The following is a 25,901-nucleotide window of genomic DNA, read 5'->3' on the forward strand; positions in this document are numbered from 1 at the left end:
TGTTGCCCATAACTAACAAAACATAGTTTATAAATTCAACTTCCCAAACTAATGACTCAATTTTGGGGTCTAAATACTAACACTTTACAAAATCAGATTCCAAAAATTATTTAAATTTCTTATGAAGCCAGCCAAAGCCATACCTATTACAGATAAATTTGCAATTTATCATCACCAGTTTCATAAGGTAACAGAATGGAAATAATTCTTAACTCACAGGAGGCACTGTAAGGTGTAAATTAAGTTTTGCGGAGTGCAGAGATATAAGGCGGTATGGGTCCAATTTTCAGAGGTAGCGAGCAGCTGCTCTTACTGACTTCATCTGTAAATGGTGCCTACTTCCCCCTGTGACTCTACCCTGAAACATCTGGCCAAATCTATACAGCGAATTCATGTCAAATCTGCAAATCAGTTTTGGTTGATCCAAAACTGCATTTTTTAACAAATAAACTGCAAAAAATTTCACAAAGCTCTATTTAAGAGCTTAATTGTAATGGGCATCCAAGTTTAAAAAAATATCTTGGCCCTATTTCCTACTGATGCCGTTTGCTGGCTTTTTACATTTCACTTGGTTTGAATAGTAAAACTAGACCATCCATTTATGGTTAGTTTCACTTCATGTTCTCATGCAGTAGTCCAAAGACAAAGTGTTAGGTCCACAAGCAGTGGTGGGCAAAGTCTAAAGGTTTTGTAAATTTTGTTTTACACAGAAACCCAAGAATTTTAATCTGAAGTGTTTTTTCTTCTTCATCACCTCTCCACACACCACAACACCCACCCACACAGAGCTGGGATACACAAACCTGTGCTCCAAGACAACCTCTCCTGCTTGGAGAAGTCAGGGGAAGCTGACTTCAGGAAGGTCCTGAGAAGATTTCTTCTCATATTACAAGTAATATGCGACAAGTTACCCAAGCATTCCTTAATGCCCCACAAGTCTATTGTGTCTTCAGTCTTGCTGGCTCGCTTCACACTGCATTCAGGAGAGAATAGGAAATAAGTTCATAGACAGTAGAACCTCAGAGTTACAAAAACCTTGGGAAAGGAGATTGTTCATAATTCTGAAATGTTTGTAACTCTGAACAAAACGTTATGGTTGCTCTTTCTAAAGTTTACAACTGAACATTGACTTAACGGCTTTGAAATTTTACTATGCAGAAGAAAAATGCTGCTTTTAGCCACCTTAATTTAAATGAAGCAAGCACAGAAACAGTTTCCTTACCTTGTATTTTTTTTTTAAGCTTTCCCTTTATTTTTTTAGTAGTTTATGTTTAACAGCAGGGCTTTGGACCGGAGCCTGGAGCTGGAGCAGCTCCGGAGCAGTGGAGCTGCAAGTTTTTGCCTGGTGCTGGAGAGGAGCTGGAGTTCAGATCCAAAGCCCTGTTTAACAGTACTCTATTTGCCTTTTTTTTTTTTTTTTGGTCTCTGCTGCTGCCTGATTGCGTACCTCCAGTTCCAAATGAGGTGTGTGGTTGAACAGTCAGTTCGTAATTCTGGTGTTCATAACTCTGAGGTTCTACTGTAGGTTTTCCTGCAGCTCTAAAGAGTTCAATTTGCTCTGACAAAAGAGAGGTTGCAGCCTTTTTTGCTTTTTTATAATGTAGAAAAAAAAAGATTCTCCCTACCCCAAAAAAATATTAAGCATGTGCAGGATGAATAATTTTTCACTCTTAGGTACCATGAGAGAACTGTGAGCAGTGGCTGCATATCCAGAAACACAACAACGAATCTGGTCACCTTTGGAATATTTTATTCACAATCGTTGGGGCTAGAAACTTGTTTTTCAATGAAGGCTTACACTGATGGCTTATTCTCAAACTTTCCCACACCATCACTGGTGTGCAGACTTTTCAAGACCTGACAAATCATTTCAAAGACAAACTAAAACACGTTCTGGACCCAATGCCATGGTTCCACATTTAAGGCTGCAACTGCGATGTTATGAGTCCTACCCCTCCGCTGCATACACACAAACATAAGTCATCAGTAGGACTTTGATTTTGGCAGGTAAAAATCTCTAAAGATATCATCCTCGCTGAACATCTCAAGCTTCTCTCAGCTCCTAACACTGAGCAGACTGTGCATGCACCATCCCTATACAGTAACTGACTAAATCGCCTCCAGCCCAGGGCTAATGCAGGACTTTCCTGGACTGGGATGGAGATGGGCAGTGGAACTGATGCTCAGTTCCCTACCATCTGCCCCCCAACCCAGTGTCCAGACAGCAAGGAAGAAGCAAATCACTGAGTTGAATACAGAACACACAAGAGTCAGATCGGGGGACGGCGATAGCAGATTGGGAAAAGAAATATCTTGAGACTGGGGGTGGGGAGAGAAACAGGAAATAGCTGGGCAAGGACACTGTAAAGGAGGGGGGAATAAGGGATGGGAATGGAAATCAAGACGACGCTGGGACTAAGAGCTGTGAGGGGAATGGGGGTAGAAAGAACACAGACTAGGAACCAGAGATGGGGACGCATTTGAACTAGGAACCAGCATAGGGGAACAGGGGTGGGGGATTCTTACTGTCCCACACAGGACCCCTACCTTATTCAGTGCACAGGATGGACCTGCTGTGGGAATATATCAGTCTCTTCACTACACCCCGATCTATAGATCCCCAGCCTCATATATTGCATAAGTTGGAAGGTGTGTACTATTTGTTCCACTGGAGCAGGTGGGTATAGGCCCAACCATAAATAAAGGCCTGTCCCCTCAATTAAGAGGGAGGAACCACTGTGCCAAGGCCACATTCATTTCTTGGGACAACAAGAGAAAAAATAGGATCAGGACTGAAAGTCATACTATAAAAAATCAGGGATCCAGAGAGGGACACCGAGCAGAGAAGCCCAGACAGTGCCCACTGCCCCTCAAAGGCATTCAAGAAATCAGTGAACACTGCCCAGACAAACTCTGCTTGGAGACATGAGCAGAAACAGGCTCTGCATTCGCAGATTATCCCCCTCTCCCCGTCCGAGTTTCCTCCGCCTGGAGCGATGGATGGCCATCTTTGTTAGTGCCAGGAGAAGCCTAACGAGGAGTTCCCACAACTTCATGGGGCCACAGCCAGGGTGCGAATATGACGTTTTGGAAGGTTTTCAGTGAATGAGGCAGGAGATTGCAGGAACAGAAAGGAGTCTCATAGGTAAGGCAACTGAATAATGCACTGGAGAACTAGATTCTGAGTTCCTACGTGATGATGGGCAAGTTACTAAAACCAAACTTTTCACAGATAGTCACTAATCGTGTAACTCATTTTCTGGATGCCCGACATGAGACGCTAGCGTCTGATTTGCAGAAGTGCTGAGCACTCACAGAAGCAACTGAAGTTAATTAGCGGTGTGCTTTGAACATTAAGTGCTATATAATACTCAGTATTAGGAAAAAGTCAAGTCCTGGGTACCTCAAATCAGGTACTCAAAAGTAGTGGAAACTTTTCACCTTAATCTCTGTGCCTCAGCTCCCCACCTATAAAACAGGGATAATACTACCCCATCCTCTCAGAGGAGTTGTGATGAAGAATTCATTAATGTTTGTGAATCACTCAGATACTACAGTGACAAACACCACAGAAAAGCCGATGAGGAAATTAATTGTGTCTTCGGAGCAGGGTTTGGTTGAAGTATAGTGAATAAGGCTTCAGGCCACACACTGAACCATGAGGTTAAAACAAAATATTCAGTAGCTGTTCACTGAATATGTACCTTCCATCCTGTTCACTGAATAAGGCAGGGTTCCTGTGGAAAAAATAGTATGTGATCATGTAATTAAAACTGTATCGTAATGCATATGCACAAGAGGCCTGAATTAAAGTTGCACATTAAATCTGGCATTTCCTAACTTCTGAGTGCTTAACTTCGCAACCTTAACAACATTTTAAACAGTTTTTATGTGTTTAATAGAAGTAGCTGTTTTAAATGCCTTATTTATTTTGGGACCTGACCAGCACTCCACCCACAACCACCCCCACACAAAAACAGCCAGTGGAGATTTCGCAAGTGAGCAGAACTAAATGAATAACCGTCATCGTAACCAACATTTTTCTCTTCCCTGTTGGTATGTGGAAGGCAACACAAACATGGGAAACTGTAACTCATCTCTCTATATACACTGTAAATCACAAGAAGTGCTTTTAATTCATTTGGAAGAACAGACACTATAAAAAAAGATTGTAAACCTAAAACTTCAGTTTATTACTATAAACTATGGTCAGAAATAAGAATATTAAAACCAAAGTTTTTTTTTTTTTTAATTTCATAAATATAGACTGTATCCCTATTTAATTTCAAGTTCTCTCCCCTTCAACATTTCTTCATGTGGCGTCTCTGTACGTTGCAGCCTTCCTAAAGGGAATGTGCCTAAAGGAAAATATGTCTGCAGATAAGAAGATTAAGTAGACAGTAATTATAAGTTAATAAACCAAAATTAAGAGGATAAAAAAAAAATCAAGTACAAGAGGAAATCTGAATGATAGGACATATGACTAAAATACGAAGGAAACAAATAAACTCAACAATTGGACACCTACCTGGAAATACACTCACTGATGCTAAAGTTTGTCTGCCCATCACAGACCCCCTGCTCACTGCTGTACAAAACACAGAAGTACCAGCCCCTTATTCTGTTAAATTTGCAAAAGCCACAAAAACTCAACATACGACTGAGATTTAGTATGCAGTCCAAATAGTTTTAAGAGCTTATTATAAAAAGCCAGGCTGCGCAAAAAGTGAAAATAAAACCAGCAGTGAATAAATAATAAGCCTTTCTAGATCAAGCATCCCCTCACGGAGCCCAACTCCAGAGCGTTGTTTCCACAGGGCCACACCCGTGAGACACTTGGGTGCACGCAAAGAGCCTGGCAAAGGAGTCCAGGCGGGTGCAGGGAGACGAGCACCCGGGGGCGGGTCTCCCTCTAGGAGTGTCAGTGTCAAGGGAGCAGCGGGACGGGGGCAGAGCGGACGTGCCAGACACGCAGCAGCGGGACCCCGCGAAGTGGTGCCGGTGCCGGTGCCGGTGCCGCTCTGGGAGCTCGGAACGCCCCGCACCACCGACCCCCGCCCCGTTCCCACATCCGAGCTGGGGGGGGAGGGGAGGGCTCCCTTACCTGAGCCGCCGCAGCAGCGGGAGGAGGCCGCAGCCCCCGGGGCTCCCCGCCCCAACCCCTGCACACCCTCGCAGCCGGAGGCTTAGCCCCTCATGGAGCCGGGGGCCCGGTGACAGCGGCCAGGCCGCCGCGATGGGGGGAGACATGCCGGGCCGCCGCCATCTTCCCCGAGATCACCCCTGACCTCCGACCTCTTCCCTGGGTCACTTCCGGGTCACTTCCGTCAAACGTGGTCTTCCCCCCCTTCCCTGCTTAAAGGGACAGCGCCCAGCTCCCGATCCCGGCTGCCACACGCCGAGTGTTGCTAACACCCAAGTGCTGAAACATGCCGAGTCAAGCCTAGGGAGGTGGTGGAGTCTCCTTCCTTGGAGGTTTTTAAGGCCCGGCTTGACAAAGCCCTGGCTGGGATGATTTAGCTGGGAATTGGTCCTGCTTTGAGCAGGGGGTTGGACTAGATGACCTCTTGAGGTCCCTTCCAACCCTGATATTCTATGATTCTATGATTCTAAGCCCCCTCCCGCCCCCCTAACAATCATGAGCCTGGCTTAAAAGCGATCGATAGGCTTGTCAGAAACACTACTCCGGGATGTTTCTATTTGCCTTTGGGAGTCTTTAGGGGGTCACAGTTTCCCACTTTGATCCACAACCATCAGGGCTCCACACTTTCATGCAAGCTGCGAGTCGCACGTCATCCCCTGACTCCAGAAGATGGGGCTTTAGGAAAATCACCCAACGCCACAAAACTCCCCCTCAGATCACTGAGGCAATGCAGCCTCAGTATAAACAATGAGACCCTGGTACTGCCAGGAGATAGATTTCTATGGGCACTGGGCAGAGGGGAGAGAGAAGTGTTCCCTTTCTACTCAGCAAAATGGCACACTCAGACCCAAACTTCCCTGCCATGCTGTGGATTTGACTGTCCAAACAAGCCTGGGTTTATGGATTTGGATGGCAGGGCCCAGATCCTCAGAGGCTTTTATGTTCATAGATGCCAATCTGGCAGCCCCACGGATCAACTCATCCCCCTCCCACACACCAGTGAACCCCACTAATCTGCATCTCCTCCCAGCACCTCCCACCTGCCAGGATCAGCTCATCAGCGGAGTGGAGGAGGCGCTGGGGAGAGGGGGAGGAGCAGGGGCAGGAAGAGGCGGGGAAGGGGGCAAGAAGGCGCAGGGCTTGGGGGAAGGGGTGGAGTGGTGCAGGGTGGAGGTCAAGTCCCCCCCGGGAACTGGGGGACTCGGCCCCTCTGTTTAGGTTCCTAACTTCCACTGAAATAAATTGAAATAAATGGAAGTTAGGAGCCTAAATACCTTTGAGGATCTGGGCCTATGAGACTTTTGTGAGGATATTAGGATGGCAACCCCTGAGACACCAAAGGACTGACTGCCCTTGAGATGCATATGCATTCTGAATGTTGCCTATGTAGAGGGGAGGCAAGTCAATTTACTCACCAATTCTGTGCTACAGAATTCCTATCTGACAAAGTATTTGCACAGACCATGAATTCCTATCTGTGCAAGAGACCGCAGATGGATTTTCTATAGGGATCACATACTAAAAGTAGAAATTATAACAGGAGGATTCACTTTGTTTCTTTTCTTAGGAATCCAGTACCTAAGAAAATAATTTACAATAAGATAATTACACACACACACTGATTTCAAATTCCTTTTTATGAACAACACTACAAAAGATAACCTATTACAGCACAGCCATTACAATACACCCTAACTAGACTAACATCACTAACTAAAGATTTGTTATTTTCCTTTAAACTGAAGGCCATAACACAGGGCCTAAACCTCAAAATATATACACCACCTTACAAAATAAATACAGAGTTGGGACTTCTGACAATCGGAGATCTTCTGCTTTCACATAGTCTCACCTTGGATATTATAATGACAATTAAATAAAACATTTAGTTGTATTACATAACCAGTTGTTTCAGCATCCATACTACTGAGCACAGATACAAGTTCAAAGAAGAAAGAAAAGAAAACTTGACAACTAGTGTAGCCATTAGGCTCACACACGTCTTTGGCGCAATGATGCAGTGCACCTCCTGAAAATATTTGGCCTCCAGTCTGTCTTTACTGACTTCTGTAAAATTATAGCAAATCTTATTGAGATCCAACCCACAGATTCAGTCTGGGTTACCTCTGGAAGCATGGACAGTGGGTATAAGAGACTTAGGGCAGCTAAACCTCCCCAAACGGGGCAAGAAATGTCAGATGCAGCACACCTCCCTTTGGACCGCCACCTTTGGAGCGCTGCTGCCGGAAGCTCCCGAGAAGGTGGGGAGCCACCAGCACCCAGACCGTGGCCCTGCCCATGCTCCACCCCGAGGCCCCGCTCCCGCTCCGCCTCTTCCCCACGCCCCTCACCCCCACCCTGCTGTTCACTCATGTCTCTCTGGGGGAGACAGCAGAGAGGCACAAGCTGGGGGGCCTTGGGGATGGGGAGGAGGCAGGGGATGGAGAGGGGCGGCGGGGGCTTCAGGGGAGGCAGAGAGGGTGTAGAGATGCAAGCAGCAGACGGGGGGCCTTGAGGGGGGGGTGGAGAGGCGTGAGCGGGGGGGGCTCTGGGGAGGGGACAGAAAGGAGCGAGCTGTGAGCGGGAGGTTGTTTGTAACTCTGAAATGTTCGTAACAAAACATTATAGTTCTTTCAAAAGTTTACAACTGAGCATGACTTAATACAGCTTTGAAACTTTATTATGCAAAAGAAAAATACTGCTCCCCCCCGTTTGCTTTTTTTTTTTTTCTTTTGATGTGTTTCTGCTGCTGCCTGATTGCATACTTCCAGTTCCAAATGAGGTGTGTAGTTGAGCGGTCAGTTCATAATTCTAAGGTTCGACTGTATATTCAAGTCAGCAGTATATTCAAGTCTGACTAAATTCATCCCAGGGTACTTACAAACTAGCTGAAACAATTGCAGAACCATTAGCAATTATCATTGAGAATATGGGTGTGATCCCACAGGGCTGGAGAAGGGGAAACATAGTACCTATCTTTTAAAAGGGGGAACAAAGAAGTCCTGGATAATTATAGACCAGTCAAAAACTTCAATATGTGGAAAGATACTGGGATGAATTATTAAACAATCCATTTGTAAGCACCTGAGGTTAGTACGGTTATAAGGAACAGTCAGCATGGATTTGTAAAGAACATCTGATGCCAAACCAACATAATTTCTTCTTTGACCACATTACTGGCCTAGTGGATAAGAGGGAAGCAGCAGACATGCGATCTTTATTTTTAAAAGGCTTATAAACACTGTCCCACATGACAGTCTCATAAGCAAGCAAGGGAAATGTGGTCTAGATTAAGGTACTTTAAGGTGGATGAACAAGCACAACTGGTTGAAAGACCATACTCAAGGAACATTTATCAATGGTTCGCTATCACATTGGGGTGACCTATGGAGTGGAATGCTGCAGGGGTCAGTCTTGGGTCTGGCACCATTCAATATTTTCATTAATGACTTGGATAATGGGGTAAAAGTATGCTTATAAAAACTTTGCAGATGACAACAAGCTGGTTGCAAGCACTTTGGAGGACAGGCTTAGAATTCAAACTGACCTTCATAAATTAGAGAATTGGTCTGAAATCAACTAGATGAAATTAAATAAAGACAAGTGCAAAGTACTTCACTTAGGAAGGAAAAATGAAATACATGCTACAAAATGGTGAATAATCAGCCAAGTGGTAGTACTGCTTAAAAACAATCTGGGGGTTATATTGGATCACAAATTGAGCATGAGTCAACAACATTATGCAGCTGCAAAAAAGCTAATATCATTCTGGGGTGTACTGTAATAACAGAAGTGTCATAAGTAAGACACAGAAGGTAATTGTCATATTCTGTTTGGTGCTGGTGAGATCTCAGCAGCAATACTATGTCCAGTTTGGGGCTCTATACATTAGGAAAGATGTGGATAAATTGGAGAGAGTCCAAAGTAGAGCAACAAAAATGATAACATCTTTTGAAAACCTGACCTATGAGGAAAGGTTAAAAAACTTGGACACATTTAGTCTTGCGAAAAGACAACTTAGGGGGAACCTGATAACAGTATTCAGTTATGTTAAGGGCTGTTATAAAGAGGATGGTGATCACTTGTTCACTGTGCCCACTCAAGATATGATAAGAAGTAATAGGCTTAATCTGCAACAAGGGAAATTTAGGTTAGATATTAAAAGCTTTCTAACTATCAGGATAGTTAAGCTCCAAATAGGCTTCTAAGGGAGGTTGTGGAATCCCCATCATTGGAGGCTTTTAAGAACAGGTTGGACAAACACCTTTCAGGGATGTTCTAGATTTACTTGGTCCTATCTTAACACAGGGGGTTGGACTTGATGACTTCTCAAGGTCCCTTCCAGCCCTACATTGTAGGGATATTAAAGAAGATACTAACAGTGATTCCCCCAAGTGACAGTGACCCCCCATAATGTGTCCCCCACACTTTAAAATCCAACAGTTTCACCAAGTACAAAAATCTCTTGGGTCTTCTGTTAAAACTTGTAAGTTACTGTCTGTAGAAACCATTGATTGTATCTGTCCTGTGAAAGATACTTTATTACTATGTAAAACTTACAAACAAGTTAATTGACTTTGTTCTTGAAGTTAACACTAGGTTACCACCTCTGATACAAGGTAAACAAATGCTATAAGCCGTTAAGTGACTTTCACTTCATTGTAACAGCAATGGCCCCTAGAACAGACACCCACCCTCTGTGATTAAAGGGCCAGGAGTCTCAATGAATTAGCACACACCCCAAAAGTGGTGGAAACAGTAAATTAAAATATGGTTAAGATATGGAATGTATGTTGATGAATGCTAGATGTACATGAATGGTTAGGGAGGTGCCAACCTAGAAAGGGAGAATCCATCGGCTGAAGAATGTGTCAAGTAGATCGCCAGACAATTCCCGGAGGGTAAACTGGGATCCACCCCATCACCTGGAAGGATGAGAAACACAAACTGTGGACAGTGTGGAGACACCAGGAATGTGCCATCTGCTGATTGAGTCAGCAACAGCAGGATGAAACAGTTCCCATAGACTAACATAGGAATTAATTCCTATAAGAATGAACTCTAAAGACTAAGGACTTTGAGTCTCTGGTTCTGCTGCCAGAGCATCAGGTGCACCTGACACGGACTCGGCTCCATCCTCATGACCAAGATACCTGGCCAGTAACTTGGTATGAGCAACTGCTAGGCTGGTAACTATAACACCTATACAGAACTTGAATAAATAATTGTGTGAATGAAAATATATATGTGTGTGTGTGTGTAAGAAATAAATAGTAATAGAAATAAATAGTCAACAGCGTTGTTTACTTTTATCTTTTGCTTTAGCATTATATTTACAATAAATGTGGCATTTTTGCCTTATCCCTCTTAATAAAATCCTGCTGATTTTCATTCTATTGGTATAACAACATTTCTATGATTCTATGGTTCAATGGTCCTGAAGCAGGATTTGGGCCAACGTGTGGAGCCCACCCTGCATGTACAACCTTCCAACAACAAATTAGCATGTGGTTAGGAGCCATACTGCTAGGAAGCAGGGACATAACCATAGAAAGCCCAGAACATACACTGAGTTCCATCTCTGTAAATAGGACTCTGTACCCCTAACAGACTTGTGCAAATCTCAGGGGATTCATAAGATTGGTAAGCTAAATATTACTTTTGTGTGTGTGTGTGTGTGTGTACCACCCTTCTTTCCCCACCAAAAGCATTTACAGGAAATTCTGCAAAGGGAATTTTGCAGAGATTTCTGTCCCTATGCAGACCAATGTGGTTATGGGAGTGATGATGATGATGATGATGATGATGATGATGCAGGTATTTCTGTGGTGGGGTATGATCTAGATCTCAATTAGGAACTACAGTTCAGATTTATGCTTCAGTGGTGACTCTATATACAACAGTAAGAAAATGGTGTCAAAAAGCCTTACTAAAATCAAGATACTAGGAAAATCTTTCTAACTAGAAAGATAGTTAAGCTCTGGAACAGGCTTCCAAGGGAAGTTGTGGAATCCCCATTATTGTCCAACCTTTTCTTAAAAAGCCTCCAAAACACCTGTCAGGGATGGTCTAGATTTACTTGGTGCAGGGGACTGGACTTGAGCTTTCCAGGTCTCTTCCAGCCTTACATTTCTGTTATTCTATAGATCAGGTCTACTGTTCCCTCCTTCCCACCCTCCCGCCCCCATCCACCAAACCAGTAGCTCTATCAAAGAAGAAAATTAGGTTGGCTTGGCATGATTTATTCAACAGCTCCATTCCAGCTATTCCTTATAACCCTATTATCCTCTAAGCGCTTACAAATAGATTGTTTTATAATTTGTACCAGAATCTTTCCAGGTATCAAAGTTAGGCTGACTGGTCTATAATACCCCAGGTCCTCTTTGTCCCTCTTTTTAAAGATAGGTACTGTTTGCCCTTCTCCAGTCCTCTGGGACCTCACCCAGTCTCCATGAGTTCTTGAAGACAGTTGCTAATAGTTCTGAGATTGCTTCAGCTAGTTTCTGAAGTACCCTAGGATGCATTTAAATCAAGCCCTGCTGCCTTGAGTACATCTATCTTATCTAAATATTCTTTAATTTGTTCTTTCCTTATTTTGGCAATATGAGGAGATGAATCACATAGGTACTCATGTGTCCTTGAAAAGTGAGTATGTCCCTTTTTTAAAGCCTGTCTCACAGTCCTTGTCTCTACCTCCCCACCACCACCCTCCCTCTTTTCCTCCCTCCCAAATAAGCTACATTCCATATTTTCCACCTCATCTGGAAACAGTTTTCTTCACTATGGGAATCACCTGATTTTTATCATCATCCCATTAAAAACAAATATGTTTCTATAGTTTTTCACTGGGATCCTCAAACTTTTATGGGCTTTGGTTTAAGACTGAAAAGAAAATGGAACCAGTCTGGTTTCCATGAGCCTGCTAATGTAAAAAAAGGTTTGGGAATTAATAACCCTCCCTCCTCCCCACACTTTCTTTAAATTAGTTCTCAGCTAAAACGGATGGGGACAATGATTAATCAAGCCCCATAGTGCTGTATTGGGGGGGGAGGGGAGAGAGAGAAGCCTGCTACTATTAGGCATGAATTCTGCCATAAAATAGTCTGTCAAGTATAAAAGAAATATAAAAATCATCATATAATGATTTCCACTGCCAGTAGTATTTTAAAACATAGTACTGGAGATGGTTATTCTTAACTTTCTCTGAAACTGGCAATACTTTTAGATTTTAAGGTATGGCCTTTAGTGCCTTTCTTTGTCCTGTGACTTAATTAACCTTCATTTATTCCTTCCACTCATACATATTTATATTACAAAATTAATAAATCTAGTAAAATCCAAGCAACTTGATCTAGTTTGCTGAGAGAGTGTGGGCAAGTTACATCACTTCTTTGGGCCTCAGCTTCCTCATCTGTAAAACTGGGATATTGTGACATCCCTTCCTTTGTAAAGCACTCTGAGATCTACAGATGACAATGGGGAAGTTAATATTAGTATTGTTTACTAGTAACTGACATTCTAGGAATTTCAGCCAAAAAAGGGGAACAGTTGGAATTCCATCTCTGCTCATTTTGGATAGGAACGCTGCACTTTTTACTGACAAAATACCCATTTGAAGTCTCAGAATGCTTTCGGAGCTGATAAAACATCCTCCCCTACACAACCACAACTCTTCCTTTCCCTGCCTGTCTTCTCCTCGCTTTTCATGTTCGCTCCTCCACTCTGGCAACAATTCCTGCCTCTTCAGCTTCTCACACAACCTTTCTAAATTGTAATGCCACTCCCCAATTCTTCTAAATCCCTCTTCAAGACCTCTCTGCCAAGCAACAGTGTTTGGTTGTGTGTCAGTCAAGGCTGGTTTACTAGATCAGCAGCAGCTGGCGGAGCACCTGGGGACCTCTTAGCAGTGTTGAAAATTCTGATTGAGTGGCCTGCCCCTTAACCATGCTCCAGACCTGCCCTCTGGGAGCACTCAGTCCCCATATTTTTCAAGAGACTGGGGCATGACTAACAAGCTGTTCTGAAAATGCTAAGTGCCTAAACAAGAGCTGAGCCTCAGCAGGCCACTTATGCACACACAAACTTCTGAAAATTCCCACATCAGTGACTTTTCCTAAGATACACAGGGCCTGATTTTGCAAGGCACGGGTGCCCTCATCTCCCTGTCAAATCACAGGGAGTTATTCTATCTCCTAGAACTGGAAGGGATCTTGAAAGCTTATCGAGTCCAGCCCCCTGCCTTTACTAGCAGGACCAAGTACTGATTTTGCCCCAGATCCCTAAGTGGCCCCCTCAAGGATTGAACCCACAACCCTGGGTTTAGCAGGCCAATGCTCAAACCACTGAGCTATGGATGCTCAGCATCAATCAAGACGTACTCGGTGCCTCACTGCTTAGAATCAGAGTCGCAGTAAGATAGTGGCAGAGGTAGGAATGCCACCCAAGAGCCTGGGCACCGTAAGGTCTTATTGTCCCTTCAGTGTCTATTTATTGCCGAGTTAAATGTAATGTCTATTTATTGTGTAAATAAGAGCGAGAGGATGACAAACTGTAGTATTAGAAGTGGTAGAGAGAAATAGCTAAGCTATTTGTTAGACAGGGAAGGTCACAGATCATCATGGGCTTCATTTGGAGTGACACTGAGTGAAAGTGCTTAGCCCCTCTCAGGATCAAGCCTGTAGAACAAAACAGATCCCTGCTCCCATGGGTTAATAAGTCTCTCAGAAAGTGCTTGCCAAGTTACTTCATTGCTTTATGATCATGTCTGTAACATCTTAACAATTGTGGCCTCTGAACACAAGGCTGAGAGCCAGGATTTCTCACATGCTAACCCATCCTCTGCCACTTACCTATTGTGTATCCTTGGCCAAATAACTGAATGATTGTGTGTCTCCATTTTCTAATCTGTGAAATGGGAACACAACCATCTAGGTACCTGATAGGAGTGGTGTCAGGGTTAGTTGATGTTCATAATGTAGTCTGAAAATGTAAGGTATTATAAATGTCTTATTAGAGGGCCAAATCCAAAGGTCCTGATTTGGCAAACTCCTACTGAAATCAGGATTTTGTCCATAATTGAGAGAAAAACAATTTGTCCAGGAAGATTTAAAATAACTTCTTGCTGTCTATCATCCTTAGTATCCCAACGAAATTTCATACAGTTTGTACAGGTATTGCTTTATCCACCACATTGAAATGCCACCTCTGAGGTACAACATGGCAGATTTTTAACAATTTACAGTAGCACTTTGTTACAGAAAATGAAGTAGAATGTCATATCCAATTGAGAAAACAGGGCATGTAGGTAAGCACCTAAATGACTTGTAAATGTACGGTGCTAATTCTAAATAATTTAAAAACTATTAGCTTCCAATAATATGAATTAGTGCAGCTGTTGCATAAGAAACCAAAATATCTACTCAGAAATTATATATGCATTTGTAATGCCCCTACGGTTTCTGTGAAAATGGAAAGTACAATTTCTACAGCCAAAGACAACAGCTAGGGCAAGAAAAGAATTTTCGGTATTCAGCAAAAAGGAAGGATCCAACTGACTGGAAATGCATGTATAACTCAAATGGCTTTGTTACAATAATATTAAGGTACTGGCCTCACCCCACAAATGTAAAGCTGTTTGGAGCTGAAAGGAAGCTTTAGACCTGTTGAAAGGTTAAAAAATTAATGGCCTGAATCTAGGTTTAATTTTTAATAAACACATAAATAGAGCATGGTGGGGAGGGCATGTTTACTATACCTTGAAAAAAATATTCCATGAAAACTTGTTTGGGAGGGATTTATAAATGATCCTGAATTGCAAATTGTGCTAGCCCATGAGAAATCATAAGTGAAACAGGCCCCAAATAAAAAATGAAATTGACTTCTGTAGCTTCATCCTCCACACGTGAGAAAAACAAACAAATAGCATGGAAAGTATATTAGAATGATGCCCTTAGTAGCACAGGGAAGGAGAGTTTTTACACTATAACTATTGTGTGTTTAGGTGGCACAGCGTTACAGTTCACCATAGGGGTGAACCCTGAGAGCCTCAGACAGAGGACCATTCTAGTTGTAATGTAAAGTTGGTAGCCAGGGTGAATTAACATGTTGCCCCCTTGCTGAAGGTTTCCACTGCCTCCCCTTTCTCCATTATGTTAAATTAAATCTTGGGAGAAATCGTTGCCCTACTGAAGTAACGGGAGTTTTGATACTGATTTCTGCAGAACCAGAATTTCACTCCTTGTTTTCACCTTTGAAATCTCACATAATTCTGCCCCTGCACCTTTTCCTCCAAACTAGTCCTTTTCTTTTTGGTCACTACCCACTATGCCTACCTCTGGTTTTGTCAAAGAAATCAAAGATGTAAAGATGTGCCTGTGACCCGTTTCCCCCAAAGGCATCTCTGTGCCTGTTTTACACTGTCCCCTGTATGTGAAGCCACTCTCCTCACCTTTTTAAACTACTCCTGAAAACTCACCTTTTCCATGATGCCCACAATACAAAGCAATAATATTCTCTACCCTTCTTATGTTATACATTTCAAAACAAAAGTATTAACTAATCTCCCAGGATGTGCAAACTGAATCATCAAATTATTGTGTTCTTCCAGCCTAACTATCTATAACATAAATAACCAACATTTATTTAACCAGTTTGGAGACATCAAAAATGACTCAAAGGCATCAGCACAGCAATGAGTAAAGAGCCATCACTGATTCAAAACAGGGAAGGCCATGACCACCCTTATTGTGCTGGAAGCCTGCACTAATGTAATCTGGTATAATCTTTCTGGTGCCAATAAGGAAGGTGCATATCTCTGGAGACACTATATAAGATTGTTGTTCACTAGACCATGCATAGGAAGAAACAATAAAATCCACTGTTTGTTGTACAACAGATCCAGTGACTGAAACAGGTGGGATAATGAATACACCAGAGTCTGAGAGCAATATGAGTCTAGTGCTTCTGCTATCAGATTAGAAAGGCATCTGCAGGTATTCATGTGAGAGGCGGTACAATAAAATAACTGAACATTCATTTAACTCCCCCCTCCCCAACACACACACACATCTGTTAAGAGAATATGGCTTAATTCAGGAATGTTTATTTAAATTGGTTGCTATTAGACTCGCAGCAAGGGCAATAAAATCCTGCACTGCCTTTTTTTTAAATAGTACAAAGACTTTACACTGCAGCCCTTTCTGGTCATTTTAAATCTGTCCCTCTCCTGTTTCAAATACTAAGAAATTCCATTTGTCATGAATCATAGAACTCTGAAGTGGAAAAGACCTATTAAGTCCTCCACACATCTCCCAGGCAATGAAGGATTGCTCCTCCAGTATATACATATTTTTAATGTTCTGTCCAGTCGGGTTTGAAAGGCAAAATTAGAAAAGGGCTTCAAACTTGCACACACAAATGCACAGCAATTAGACTTCTAACTATTCCTTACAAAAGGCATGCCCATGATAGAATGTGCAAATGCAAGGGGTTAGGACACACAACAATTTGCAGATGCAAGTTTTGAGGCAATGTGTTTAGTTTTTAAGTTTCAGTCTCACGTCTCCTATTATGGGGCTTCCAACAGTCCTTTTAGGAGAATATTCGCTATTAGGTTACGCCATTAGAAAATTACTGGTGGTCATATGGGAACAATATAAAACTATTTCTGTGATTCATCATTTCTCCTCTAAATAATTGGCTGTGAGAGTGAGAAGAGAGTTCATGTGGTTACAGAATAAATGGATCCATTATAATGAAACAGTCACTTTACATTTCATTGCTCAGGATCCCAAAGAGCTTTAAAAATGATGGGCCAAATTCTGATCTGAAGTGACACCATTGAAGTTAATGGGAATCATTCCAGGCTGACACTACTGTAAATGGGATCAGAATCCGGCACTCTGTCACAGGAGTGAATTCACTCATCACTCAAATGCAGCCACTTTTGGCATGAAACATGGCAGCTGTTTAACATTAAGAGGTCAAGGTATTGACCAGTACCAGAATGGGATATTTCTTCAGAAATGGTACAGAAGGGAAAGTGCTACCTTCTGCAGAATGTAGGTAGTTATCTAGCTACCAATAGAGCTCTACCTTCCTTAGCCTGAGAGATATGGCTGGATATTAGCCTGAGATAGCCTGGGGATCAAAAGTCACAAACATCTTCTTTGATAATTACAGCCTGAATTTCAGAAAGATAAGCAAACAGCTGAGTCAATAGATAACTGTTGTGCATCTGTCTTTACAAGTGAAACAGTTACTGATATCACAGATCAGGTGCTTCCAGAAATTCATATAATGAAGCTGACGGATCACAGAGACTGGATCTTGCCAAAGGACCCGAAAACAGATATGAAACTAAGACACAAAAACATTAGCAAGAGCAAGCAGCCACAGAAACAGCAAGTTCATTAAGGTCAAGAACTGGAGAGCCCTGGATAGAAGTATAGGTGATTGGATTGTTATTACCCAAGCTCTATGACCTAGGTAAGGGCCTGTGGGTGTAGTGAGAAATTGCAACTGAATTATTATAATCCCTTAAGGATATAGCACCATAACAATAGACAGAGAAGAGACAATGGAGCTGTTATTGCAGAAACTGTGTCTCAAAGTTACTCCCAGGAAAATAATTATACTTTGCACTTTCATAGTGAATTTGGCCCAGGGACTTCAAAACACTTCAAAAAGGTGGGAAAATGTTATATCATTATATCATTATTTGACAGATCTGAGGCATGGAGGGTTTAAGAGACTTTCCCAAGATCATACAGTGAGTCAATAGTGGAACAGGGAACAGAACCCATGGCGCTAGACCCCTCTAACCATTAGGCCATGCTGCTTCCCAAATTAGCCAAAGGGCCAGAAACAAATCAAAGCGATTTTGGGTTGGGAAGAGGTGGTTGGTGATGGACAAAAAAGAATTTTGGTTTCCCAGGGTTTTATTACCTTTGCATGATGCACATAAAGGTGTCCTATCCAAGTTTCCAGAGAGTATACTAATAGGAAAGACAAAGCAATAACAAAGGACAAAGCAATCATGCAATAATAATAAAAATAAAAAAGATATCTTTTGTTTAGTCACCTGGGTAGACTCAGTGTGACACATCAGATAACAAGCTACTGGAGGAAAGAGAAAGACAGGAAACGTAAAGTCATGGCATGCAAAGGCAGTAAAATGAGATAAAATAAGGACCTAGGAAAGGGTGATTGAAGCAAGGATGACCAGTAGAATATAACCAGTTCACAACCACATTGGAACTTCACTGCTGAATTAATGCCAGTCATACAGGTGGTTACTATCAGGAAACTTCCGTTCATTAAGAACAGGTATGAGACCACTAGCTTATTCCACAAAGCCATCCAACACCTGTCTGGTTACTACAGACCTGGACTGGATTAAGATCAGCATCCTAGAGATGGAAGTTTGTGCATCCCATATCCAGTCATCTGAGCCATCCTGTGCTGGTAGGCATTTAAGGAGTTAAGGTTGGAAGCCTTACAGAGTGGCACAGATAGTGAGCATTACTACTGGGTACAGTGAGACCTTCAGTGCCTTACAGCACATCTTCCCTCTTTTTATCAGATTTGCTGACAATATTTTGTTCAGTCCTAGCAACGTGCTACTAAACAGGTAGGGCAGCAGTAGGCCCTGATTTATAGCTAGATTTAGAAGGTCAGTTAGTGAGCCCTTTCTCTGTCTCACTCTGTGTGTCCATTGTTATTTCTATGTAGACAGAGAGCTTCACCGTTCACCTTCAACTGACTTCATATCCTTTGCATAAGGATAACCACTCTCTCAAGCATTCTCACCTATCATACCTACTACGTGCAGAACAACTTTGTTCAGGGCAGGGGTGCTGGAACAGTTTTTATAGTGGGGGTGCTGAGACCCATTGAACCAAACTGTAAACCCTGTATATAATGGAAACCACTTCAAGCCAGGGAATGCGGCAGCACCCCCAGCATCCCTTGTTCCCACACTTATGGTTCGGGGTGAACTTAAAGGGCTTTTTATCTGTGGAGACCCACGTTCACGGTTCATTGTTTTCTGTGTAACAGGTGATAACTAGAGTTGAGCCAAAACTTCAGATCCAAATCATCCAAAACATTGGGGAAGTTTGGATCCAGATCTGAATTTGATAACAGAAGACACTCTGCATCCCTTCCTGGCCTTAAGGAAGTAGGTTTAGGTGTTAATGAGATTAGCAGTAAAGGGAACTACAGGTCCTGGCAGATATGAAAATCTTTATTACTTATTTCACTTTTCTATTGCCATGTTCTAGCCAAGGATCTCAAAGTATTTAACAAGCACAAATGATTTAAATGTCACAACACCACAGCAAGATAAGTATTATCCCCATATACGGATGGGGAAGCTGAGGCACAGAGAGCTTAAAGCCTACATTTTCAAAAGGACCCATTAATTTTAGATGCTCAGCTTGAGACAGCAAGAGCCTGATATTCAGCAGTGCTAACAACCTGCAGCGCCAGATGTTCCCTGGATAGAAAACACTATAATCAGGCAAGGTAGAACATTATTATTAATTTTTTAATTTACTTACCTGCCAAAGGAGCTGAGGGGGCTTCAGTAGTAGCTGCAGGTACTCAGCACCTCTGAAAATCAGGTCCTTGTTATCTCAAGCTGAACACTGAAAAAAATGGAGTCCCGTGAAAGACCTAGCTGATGGGACCAAGGATTTGCTTTGTGACCACAGGCCAAAGTCCCAGCTCTGCAAGCTCACTTATCTCCTCATATGCAATTATGCATGCAGGTTGCTATCAATTTGCGGAGGTGCACCGTTTAGCCCTCAATGTCTGCATTGTGCCCCCGCGCATTGGTATGGAGGGGGGGCTTTAACGAAAACTATATTATTACTGACAAAATAATCTATATGGCCCTCTCTTTCCTTTTTTGTCACTGCAGCACATCAGTTTAATTTCTGCTCCCTTCTTCTCCTGTCCTCAGTCCCAAAGACCAAGTTCTAGACCCTTGCCGACGTGTCACCAGCATGGGTGCAGCAGACTCCACCAGGTATAACCCCTCTCTGAATAGCATTCTTGCTAGGAGAAGGAATAATCCGCACAGGATGTCTGTGGGGAGCACTGATGGGGCAGGAAAATGGTACACTGAAAACATGAAGAGCATATCTCCAAATCACCTCTCTGTGGCTCAGTTTATGAAGGGCCTTTGAAGTAGCCTCTTGTGTGGGTTTGGAGGGGAGCAACAATGAGGCAGAAAAAACTCCATCCATCTTTTCCGGAAAAGCTATACATGCAGCTGCCAGCAAGAATGTGTATGAAAATCCAGCTTTGTTTGGTCCATTTCAATCTGACATCCTGAGTGGCTTTGAAGGTAGTTCTGTTCTAGCTCATCTAAGACAGGATCCAGTGTCCTGAATGACCGAGAGAACACCAGCCAAGTGAGGTGCTGGGGGACTTTACAACTGCAAGCTGGCTTCAGAAAAGGCATGTGGCTTTTCAAACAGACTGCAATCTAAAGCAAAACCAGCAGTTATGACATGCTGTGAGCAATAAACAATGAGCTTTGTCAGCAGGTCCAGAGGAAATGAGAATTCCCAGAGTGTGAATGATGAAATTTTAACCAACATGGAGGCTTTGGATTGCATTATGGTAATGAGGCATGTGTATATCAGTGGGCCGGGAAGGGTTGTTTTAATCTCTCTCTTCTAGTGTATTTTAGTTTTACCTATATCTCAATTAAAAGGTGCAGACGAGAGTAATATTGTGCTCTCAGTTACACCATCATAAGTCTGGAATAACTGCACTGAAGTCAATGGAGTTACCTCAAGATTTACACTGGTGTAACAGACCTAATCCTTGGCCCTCTTGTCACTTCATCACCTCTCATCTTGAATACTGCAGGCCTTTAATGGACCCTCCCGGCTGGAATTAATTCCTGCAGGAGACACATCTAAGCCTGAACCCATCCAAATTTTAAAGCTCAGTCCTAATGAGATGCCTCTCTGTCTCTTATCCAGTCTTTGCACTAACTGTGAGCGCTGTTTTCCTGGGCTTTCTGAGTTAAATCTAAAGCCTAGTGAAGTCAATGGGAGTCTTGCCATATACTTCAGTGAGCTTTGGATCAGACCCCTAGTCTAAGCCTTTGGTTTTCTCTAACTCTTTTAGTGACAACACTGCAGAGAGTAATGATTTTTTCCCTTTATTTGTGGAACATTAAGTGCACTCAGTCCAAACCATGTGAAGTGTGTCCAGTTGCTGCAGGTAATGCAGATAATCAATAATAATAACCTAATAAACAATCAAATTCTCTCTCTCTATGGGCTCCCAGCGTCAGGTACATCAGGAAAAAGTTATTAAGAAGTAGAATTTCACATGCACACAAATATGCACACAAATATACATAACTTAATAACTTTTTCCTGATGTACCTGACGCTGGGAGCCCATAGAGAGAGAGAATACACTGAAACTGAAATATACATATATTTGTGTGCATGTGAAATTCTACTTCTTAATAACTTTTTCCTGATGTACCATATGAAACGTGTAACTTTGATCTTGCTCTCCAGTGAAATGCAGCCATTCATCCTGGTTCTGTTTTAAGAAAAATGGCTTTCAATTCCATTATTCAGTGTTGAAAAGAACATATATACACCAGTGTTCTGCTAAGGCTAATGTTTTCCTCAGGCGTTTCTGGCATGTTTTTGCCATAAATCTATTTTACATGTGGCCAGGAAGAATAACATCTTGTTGCATCATGTAAGAAAATACCATATTTCTTCCCTGTTGCTCATTTACAATCTGCATAAGAAAACGGTTGAATAAAGACAAAAGGCCCGTCGTTACATAGAAGAATTCAACCCACAAAGCAATTATATGCATGAGTCTCATCTTAAAAGGCCAAGGTCAAATCATTTTCATTCTCCCCCCACCCCCCTTTTAACAGTACCTGTTTATATTTCCTTGTTCAAAGCATGACAATATTTTCCATTTCCTCCAAAAATTGCTTTTGTCTTTTTCGCCTTTTGGCAATTTATTTTTGGATGGAGATAAAAATTAGCATTGCAGTTTCACTGAATGAAACCAGCATCTTCAACTTCTCTAACAGTTTAGTCTACAGCATTAACTTGTCCATGCTATGATGTGCCCTAAAAGTACAATACTTGATAGTAAAGACTCCCACTTACACTACCGGTAAAGCAGGCCTGTGGCAGTTGCTGTAGAATTCAGTGGAATTTATTACAAGGGCATTGAATTATTAAAGAAGTATTCTAAATCTTCAGTAAGGACAGTGCTGATTCTTGCACCTCTTGCTCCCTGCCCTGTCTCTTTGTCCCATGAAAGAAGCAAGCCCCCTGACTACTGCTCTCATCACTCCCACCACTATAATGCTGGAATGCATCTGTTACGAGCTGATGCAAAGAACTGTAGAGAGAGAGCCATTTGCAGTGTACAAGAAGTTTGATTGTGCCTACAAAACCCAAGAACTATACTCCATGTTCTTGAGCACCTTCGACTGGCACCTTATCAACTGATACGTACGGCATACTCCCATTTATCCGAAACCCTTTTATATGAACCTCCGCATTATCTGAATGTCTTCCTTGTGCCCCGCCCCAGCATGAGCTCCATGCTGGGGGACAAGGAAGGGATTTTGATATTGCAGAGGTTTGGATACTGGAACAGAGCCAGGACTGTGAGGAAGAGGAAGACAAGCCCCCTGCTGCTGAATGCCTCCTGCGCAGCACAGGATGTCATCCTTATCCCCACTGTCATGGAACTGAGTGAGTGGGTCTCTGACAGCAGAGCTCTCCCTGTGCTGCTGCAGGCCTGGTGACACCCAATCTCTGGAGGCGCAAGGTGCAGGGAAGGCTGTCATCTCGGCAAGAGATCTCTACTCTGCCCCTCCAGGATCGCAGTCTCTCTCCCACACCTTGTGCCTGCAGCAGTGCAAGCGGCATCCCTCTCCAGCCCTACTGTTGGGGGGTGAGCGAGGCAGAGCAAAGATCCCCCGTCAGGATGTCATTCATCTGACGAAGTGGGTATTCACCCACGAAAGCTCATGCTCCAATACATCTATTAGTCTATAAGGTGCCACAGGACTCTCTTGTCACTTTTTTCCAGTCACGACTGTGAGGAAGAAGAGTATGAGGCCCCAGCTGCCAGGGAGGCCACCTCATTGCTGAATGGCTCCTGCCATCTCAGTTGTTCAAACAAAATCCACATACCCCGTGCTATTCAGATAATCGAAAGTCTACTGTAGAGACCCAGAGCACTCTCATAACAATGTCACACCCATGAGACCATTTGCCTCACGGTCCCCTCCCATCTTACATTGCCACCACTTCTTGCTCCATGCCACTTCCTCCCTTGATCCCATTCTCATCCCCTCAAGCAACTGGTCAGGTTGGGAACTGAAAGGAGGGTAAGGTGGGGCAGGAGGAGAGGCAAGTCCCAACCTGCTGCATCTCCTAGCAACCATAAAAACTTCTGCAGCAGCACACCATTCCTAGCAAAATCTGCTAAACCTAGGAAATTAGCCAGCTGTAATTACTGTAACCCTTCTGCCAGGCGGTTAATGGCAGCAAAAAGGGCCAGGTTCAAAATATCTAGGGTCCCTCTTGACAAATAACTAAACTCGAGCCTCCACCCAGAAACCTAGGCACATTAACCACACACCCTTGGGTGTCCTTACCAGGCAGCACTTCCCTGCTTGCAAGCATTCCAGCTGTGTACAAACACATAAATCATTATTAGGGGACAGGGAATGGTGTCAGAAACTTGGGAAAACACAGCAACAAAATATACATACAAATAGAGAGTAAAATATCTCCCCTTCCACTAATTTCAGCAACAGTCCATCTAACTGCCTTCTCAGCTACCAGGGAGAACATCCCACAGGTAATAGGTCTTGACCACCTCACCTATCCACCAATCCTCATATGACAGAGCGTTAGCAGCAGCACCTTGATCACTGAGGTTGCTACACCACGAAGAAGGCTGCAGCCTCAGCCGTGGGCAATTAAACACTTTCTGTTGGGGGATCATGAGTACCTCCACCTAAGAGCCAGAGGGAAATGCCAGCCGCATCTGGGAGCCACGCAGAGCCAGGGCAGGCAGGGAGCCTGCCTTACCCCTTCTGCGCCAACAGACTTTTAACGGCCCAGTCAGAGCCACCAGGATCCCTTTTCGACCAGGTGTTCCATCTGAAAACCGGACACCTGGCAACCCTACTATCAGATGTGGGAACCTCACCTCACCTCACGGCTGGATTAGTGTACGGTGCTCTGCGTGGGACTGTACCTTAAAACTATGCAGAAATTGGAGCTATTGGAGAAATTAGTGCAGAATAGGATCTACTTACTAAGCCGTATTTCCTGTAAGGAGCACGTTACACCTATGCCCTATGATTTACAATTACTTCCATTTGATTTCCAAGGGAAGAACAAGGTTTTGCTTTCAACTGAAAGAGCCCCAAACAATCTAACCACAGAGACCGAAGAGTATTTAGCCATGGAATGAAATTCCCTTTCTCCCTCTCCCCTACCCACTATTTGGTCCACTACAGCCCAGATTTAGAGTCTGATCCAAAGCCCATTGAAATCAATAGGACTCTTCCATTGACATCAGTGGGTTTTGGGTCAGACCCTTCACAATCTTCAATTCATTCTGTAAAGCTTCGCAGTTCTCTCAGGCTTTTGCTGAGGGGAAATGGTTGGGAGAGTGTAGTGGGAAAGGCTGTGCCTGAGGGATTTGGGGAGGGCTTTTAGTTTGGGACATTTTCCAGGTTATATATTTTATGGATTTTTACATGAATATTTTGTTCTTTGTGCCCATCCAAAACCCTGGGCACAATTTAAATGAGTCTAACTAAATCTCCTTTGAGAGCTTTTAATACAAAGGGCATCACTGGTGGGGGGGGGGCGGGGGTACTCATGTTTTTCCTAAATCAACCATTTACAAAAATATAGCTAAAGATGACAGCATCCAGAGAAAACGTTACAGAAGGAACAGCATATGAGTCACCAAGGAACAGGAGTCTAGAGGGAAAGGCCAGAGAGGGTGGCACTCAAAAACTAGTAGAACAGTACAAACAGTGGCAAATTAGGACAACTGGAATAGTTATCCAAACGCTCTCTCACCCTCACACACTTCCAATGCCTTATGGGGGCCGTGATCACTGCTCAGTGTTATAGCAGCAGCAGTAGGCTCATGAAGAGATTTATAGAGCATTTGGAAAACACAGTCCAACGTTCTGTCCAAACACATTTGGTGATGTGGTTAAAGATAATAGGATTTAGCTGGATAATTTCAAGATTCATTTTCCCATCCATACTAAACTATTTGTTTTTATTTCTGTGGATTATTAACAAACATTTTTTAAAGGCATGTTTCCAAATAGCCCTACTTGCCTGCTGAGCAATGATGCGGTGCACTGTTAAACGGCTGCCACAGTCCATGCTGGGTGGGTGGAGCGTGTCTGCAGTGGTTAAAATGACTCTTCTTTGTGGAGCACGTGTTAATGCTTTGAGATCTTTTAGACTGAAAAGGCGTTACGTAATTAAAACACATTTTTAATGTTGTTATGCACAAAGGGAATGATGATGTTGTAAATTTCTATTGTTCATCTCTTCTGAAGTAAATATATTGAAGTCTAGAGCAAGTTTAATCTATCAGATCATTTATACAAATATACGTATCCTGACTAGCTGTAACTGTTAAGTGAAAAGTATTATTTCCTTTCAGTGAACCAACAGCTACCATTTGCACATTTTAGC

At 42.9% G+C, this 25,901-nt stretch overlaps 1 protein-coding gene across 3 annotated transcripts in view; it reads right to left on the bottom strand.

Annotated features, from left to right (window-relative positions):
- Positions 1 to 5,290, bottom strand: part of LCLAT1 (lysocardiolipin acyltransferase 1) — a 205,515-nt gene extending 200,225 nt beyond the window's left edge. For all 3 annotated transcript variants that reach the window (XM_034764741.1, XM_034764740.1, XM_034764739.1), the window contains exon 1: positions 5,105 to 5,290. In XM_034764741.1, the coding sequence (XP_034620632.1) occupies positions 5,105 to 5,250 (146 nt within the window). In that variant the 5' untranslated portion in view covers positions 5,251 to 5,290. The remainder of the gene's footprint in view (positions 1 to 5,104) is intronic.
- Positions 5,291 to 25,901: the final 20,611 nt, after the last annotated feature.

The sequence above is a fragment of the Trachemys scripta genome, chromosome 3, assembly GCF_013100865.1.
Source record: "Trachemys scripta elegans isolate TJP31775 chromosome 3, CAS_Tse_1.0, whole genome shotgun sequence".
Taxonomy (NCBI): Eukaryota; Metazoa; Chordata; order Testudines; family Emydidae; genus Trachemys; species Trachemys scripta.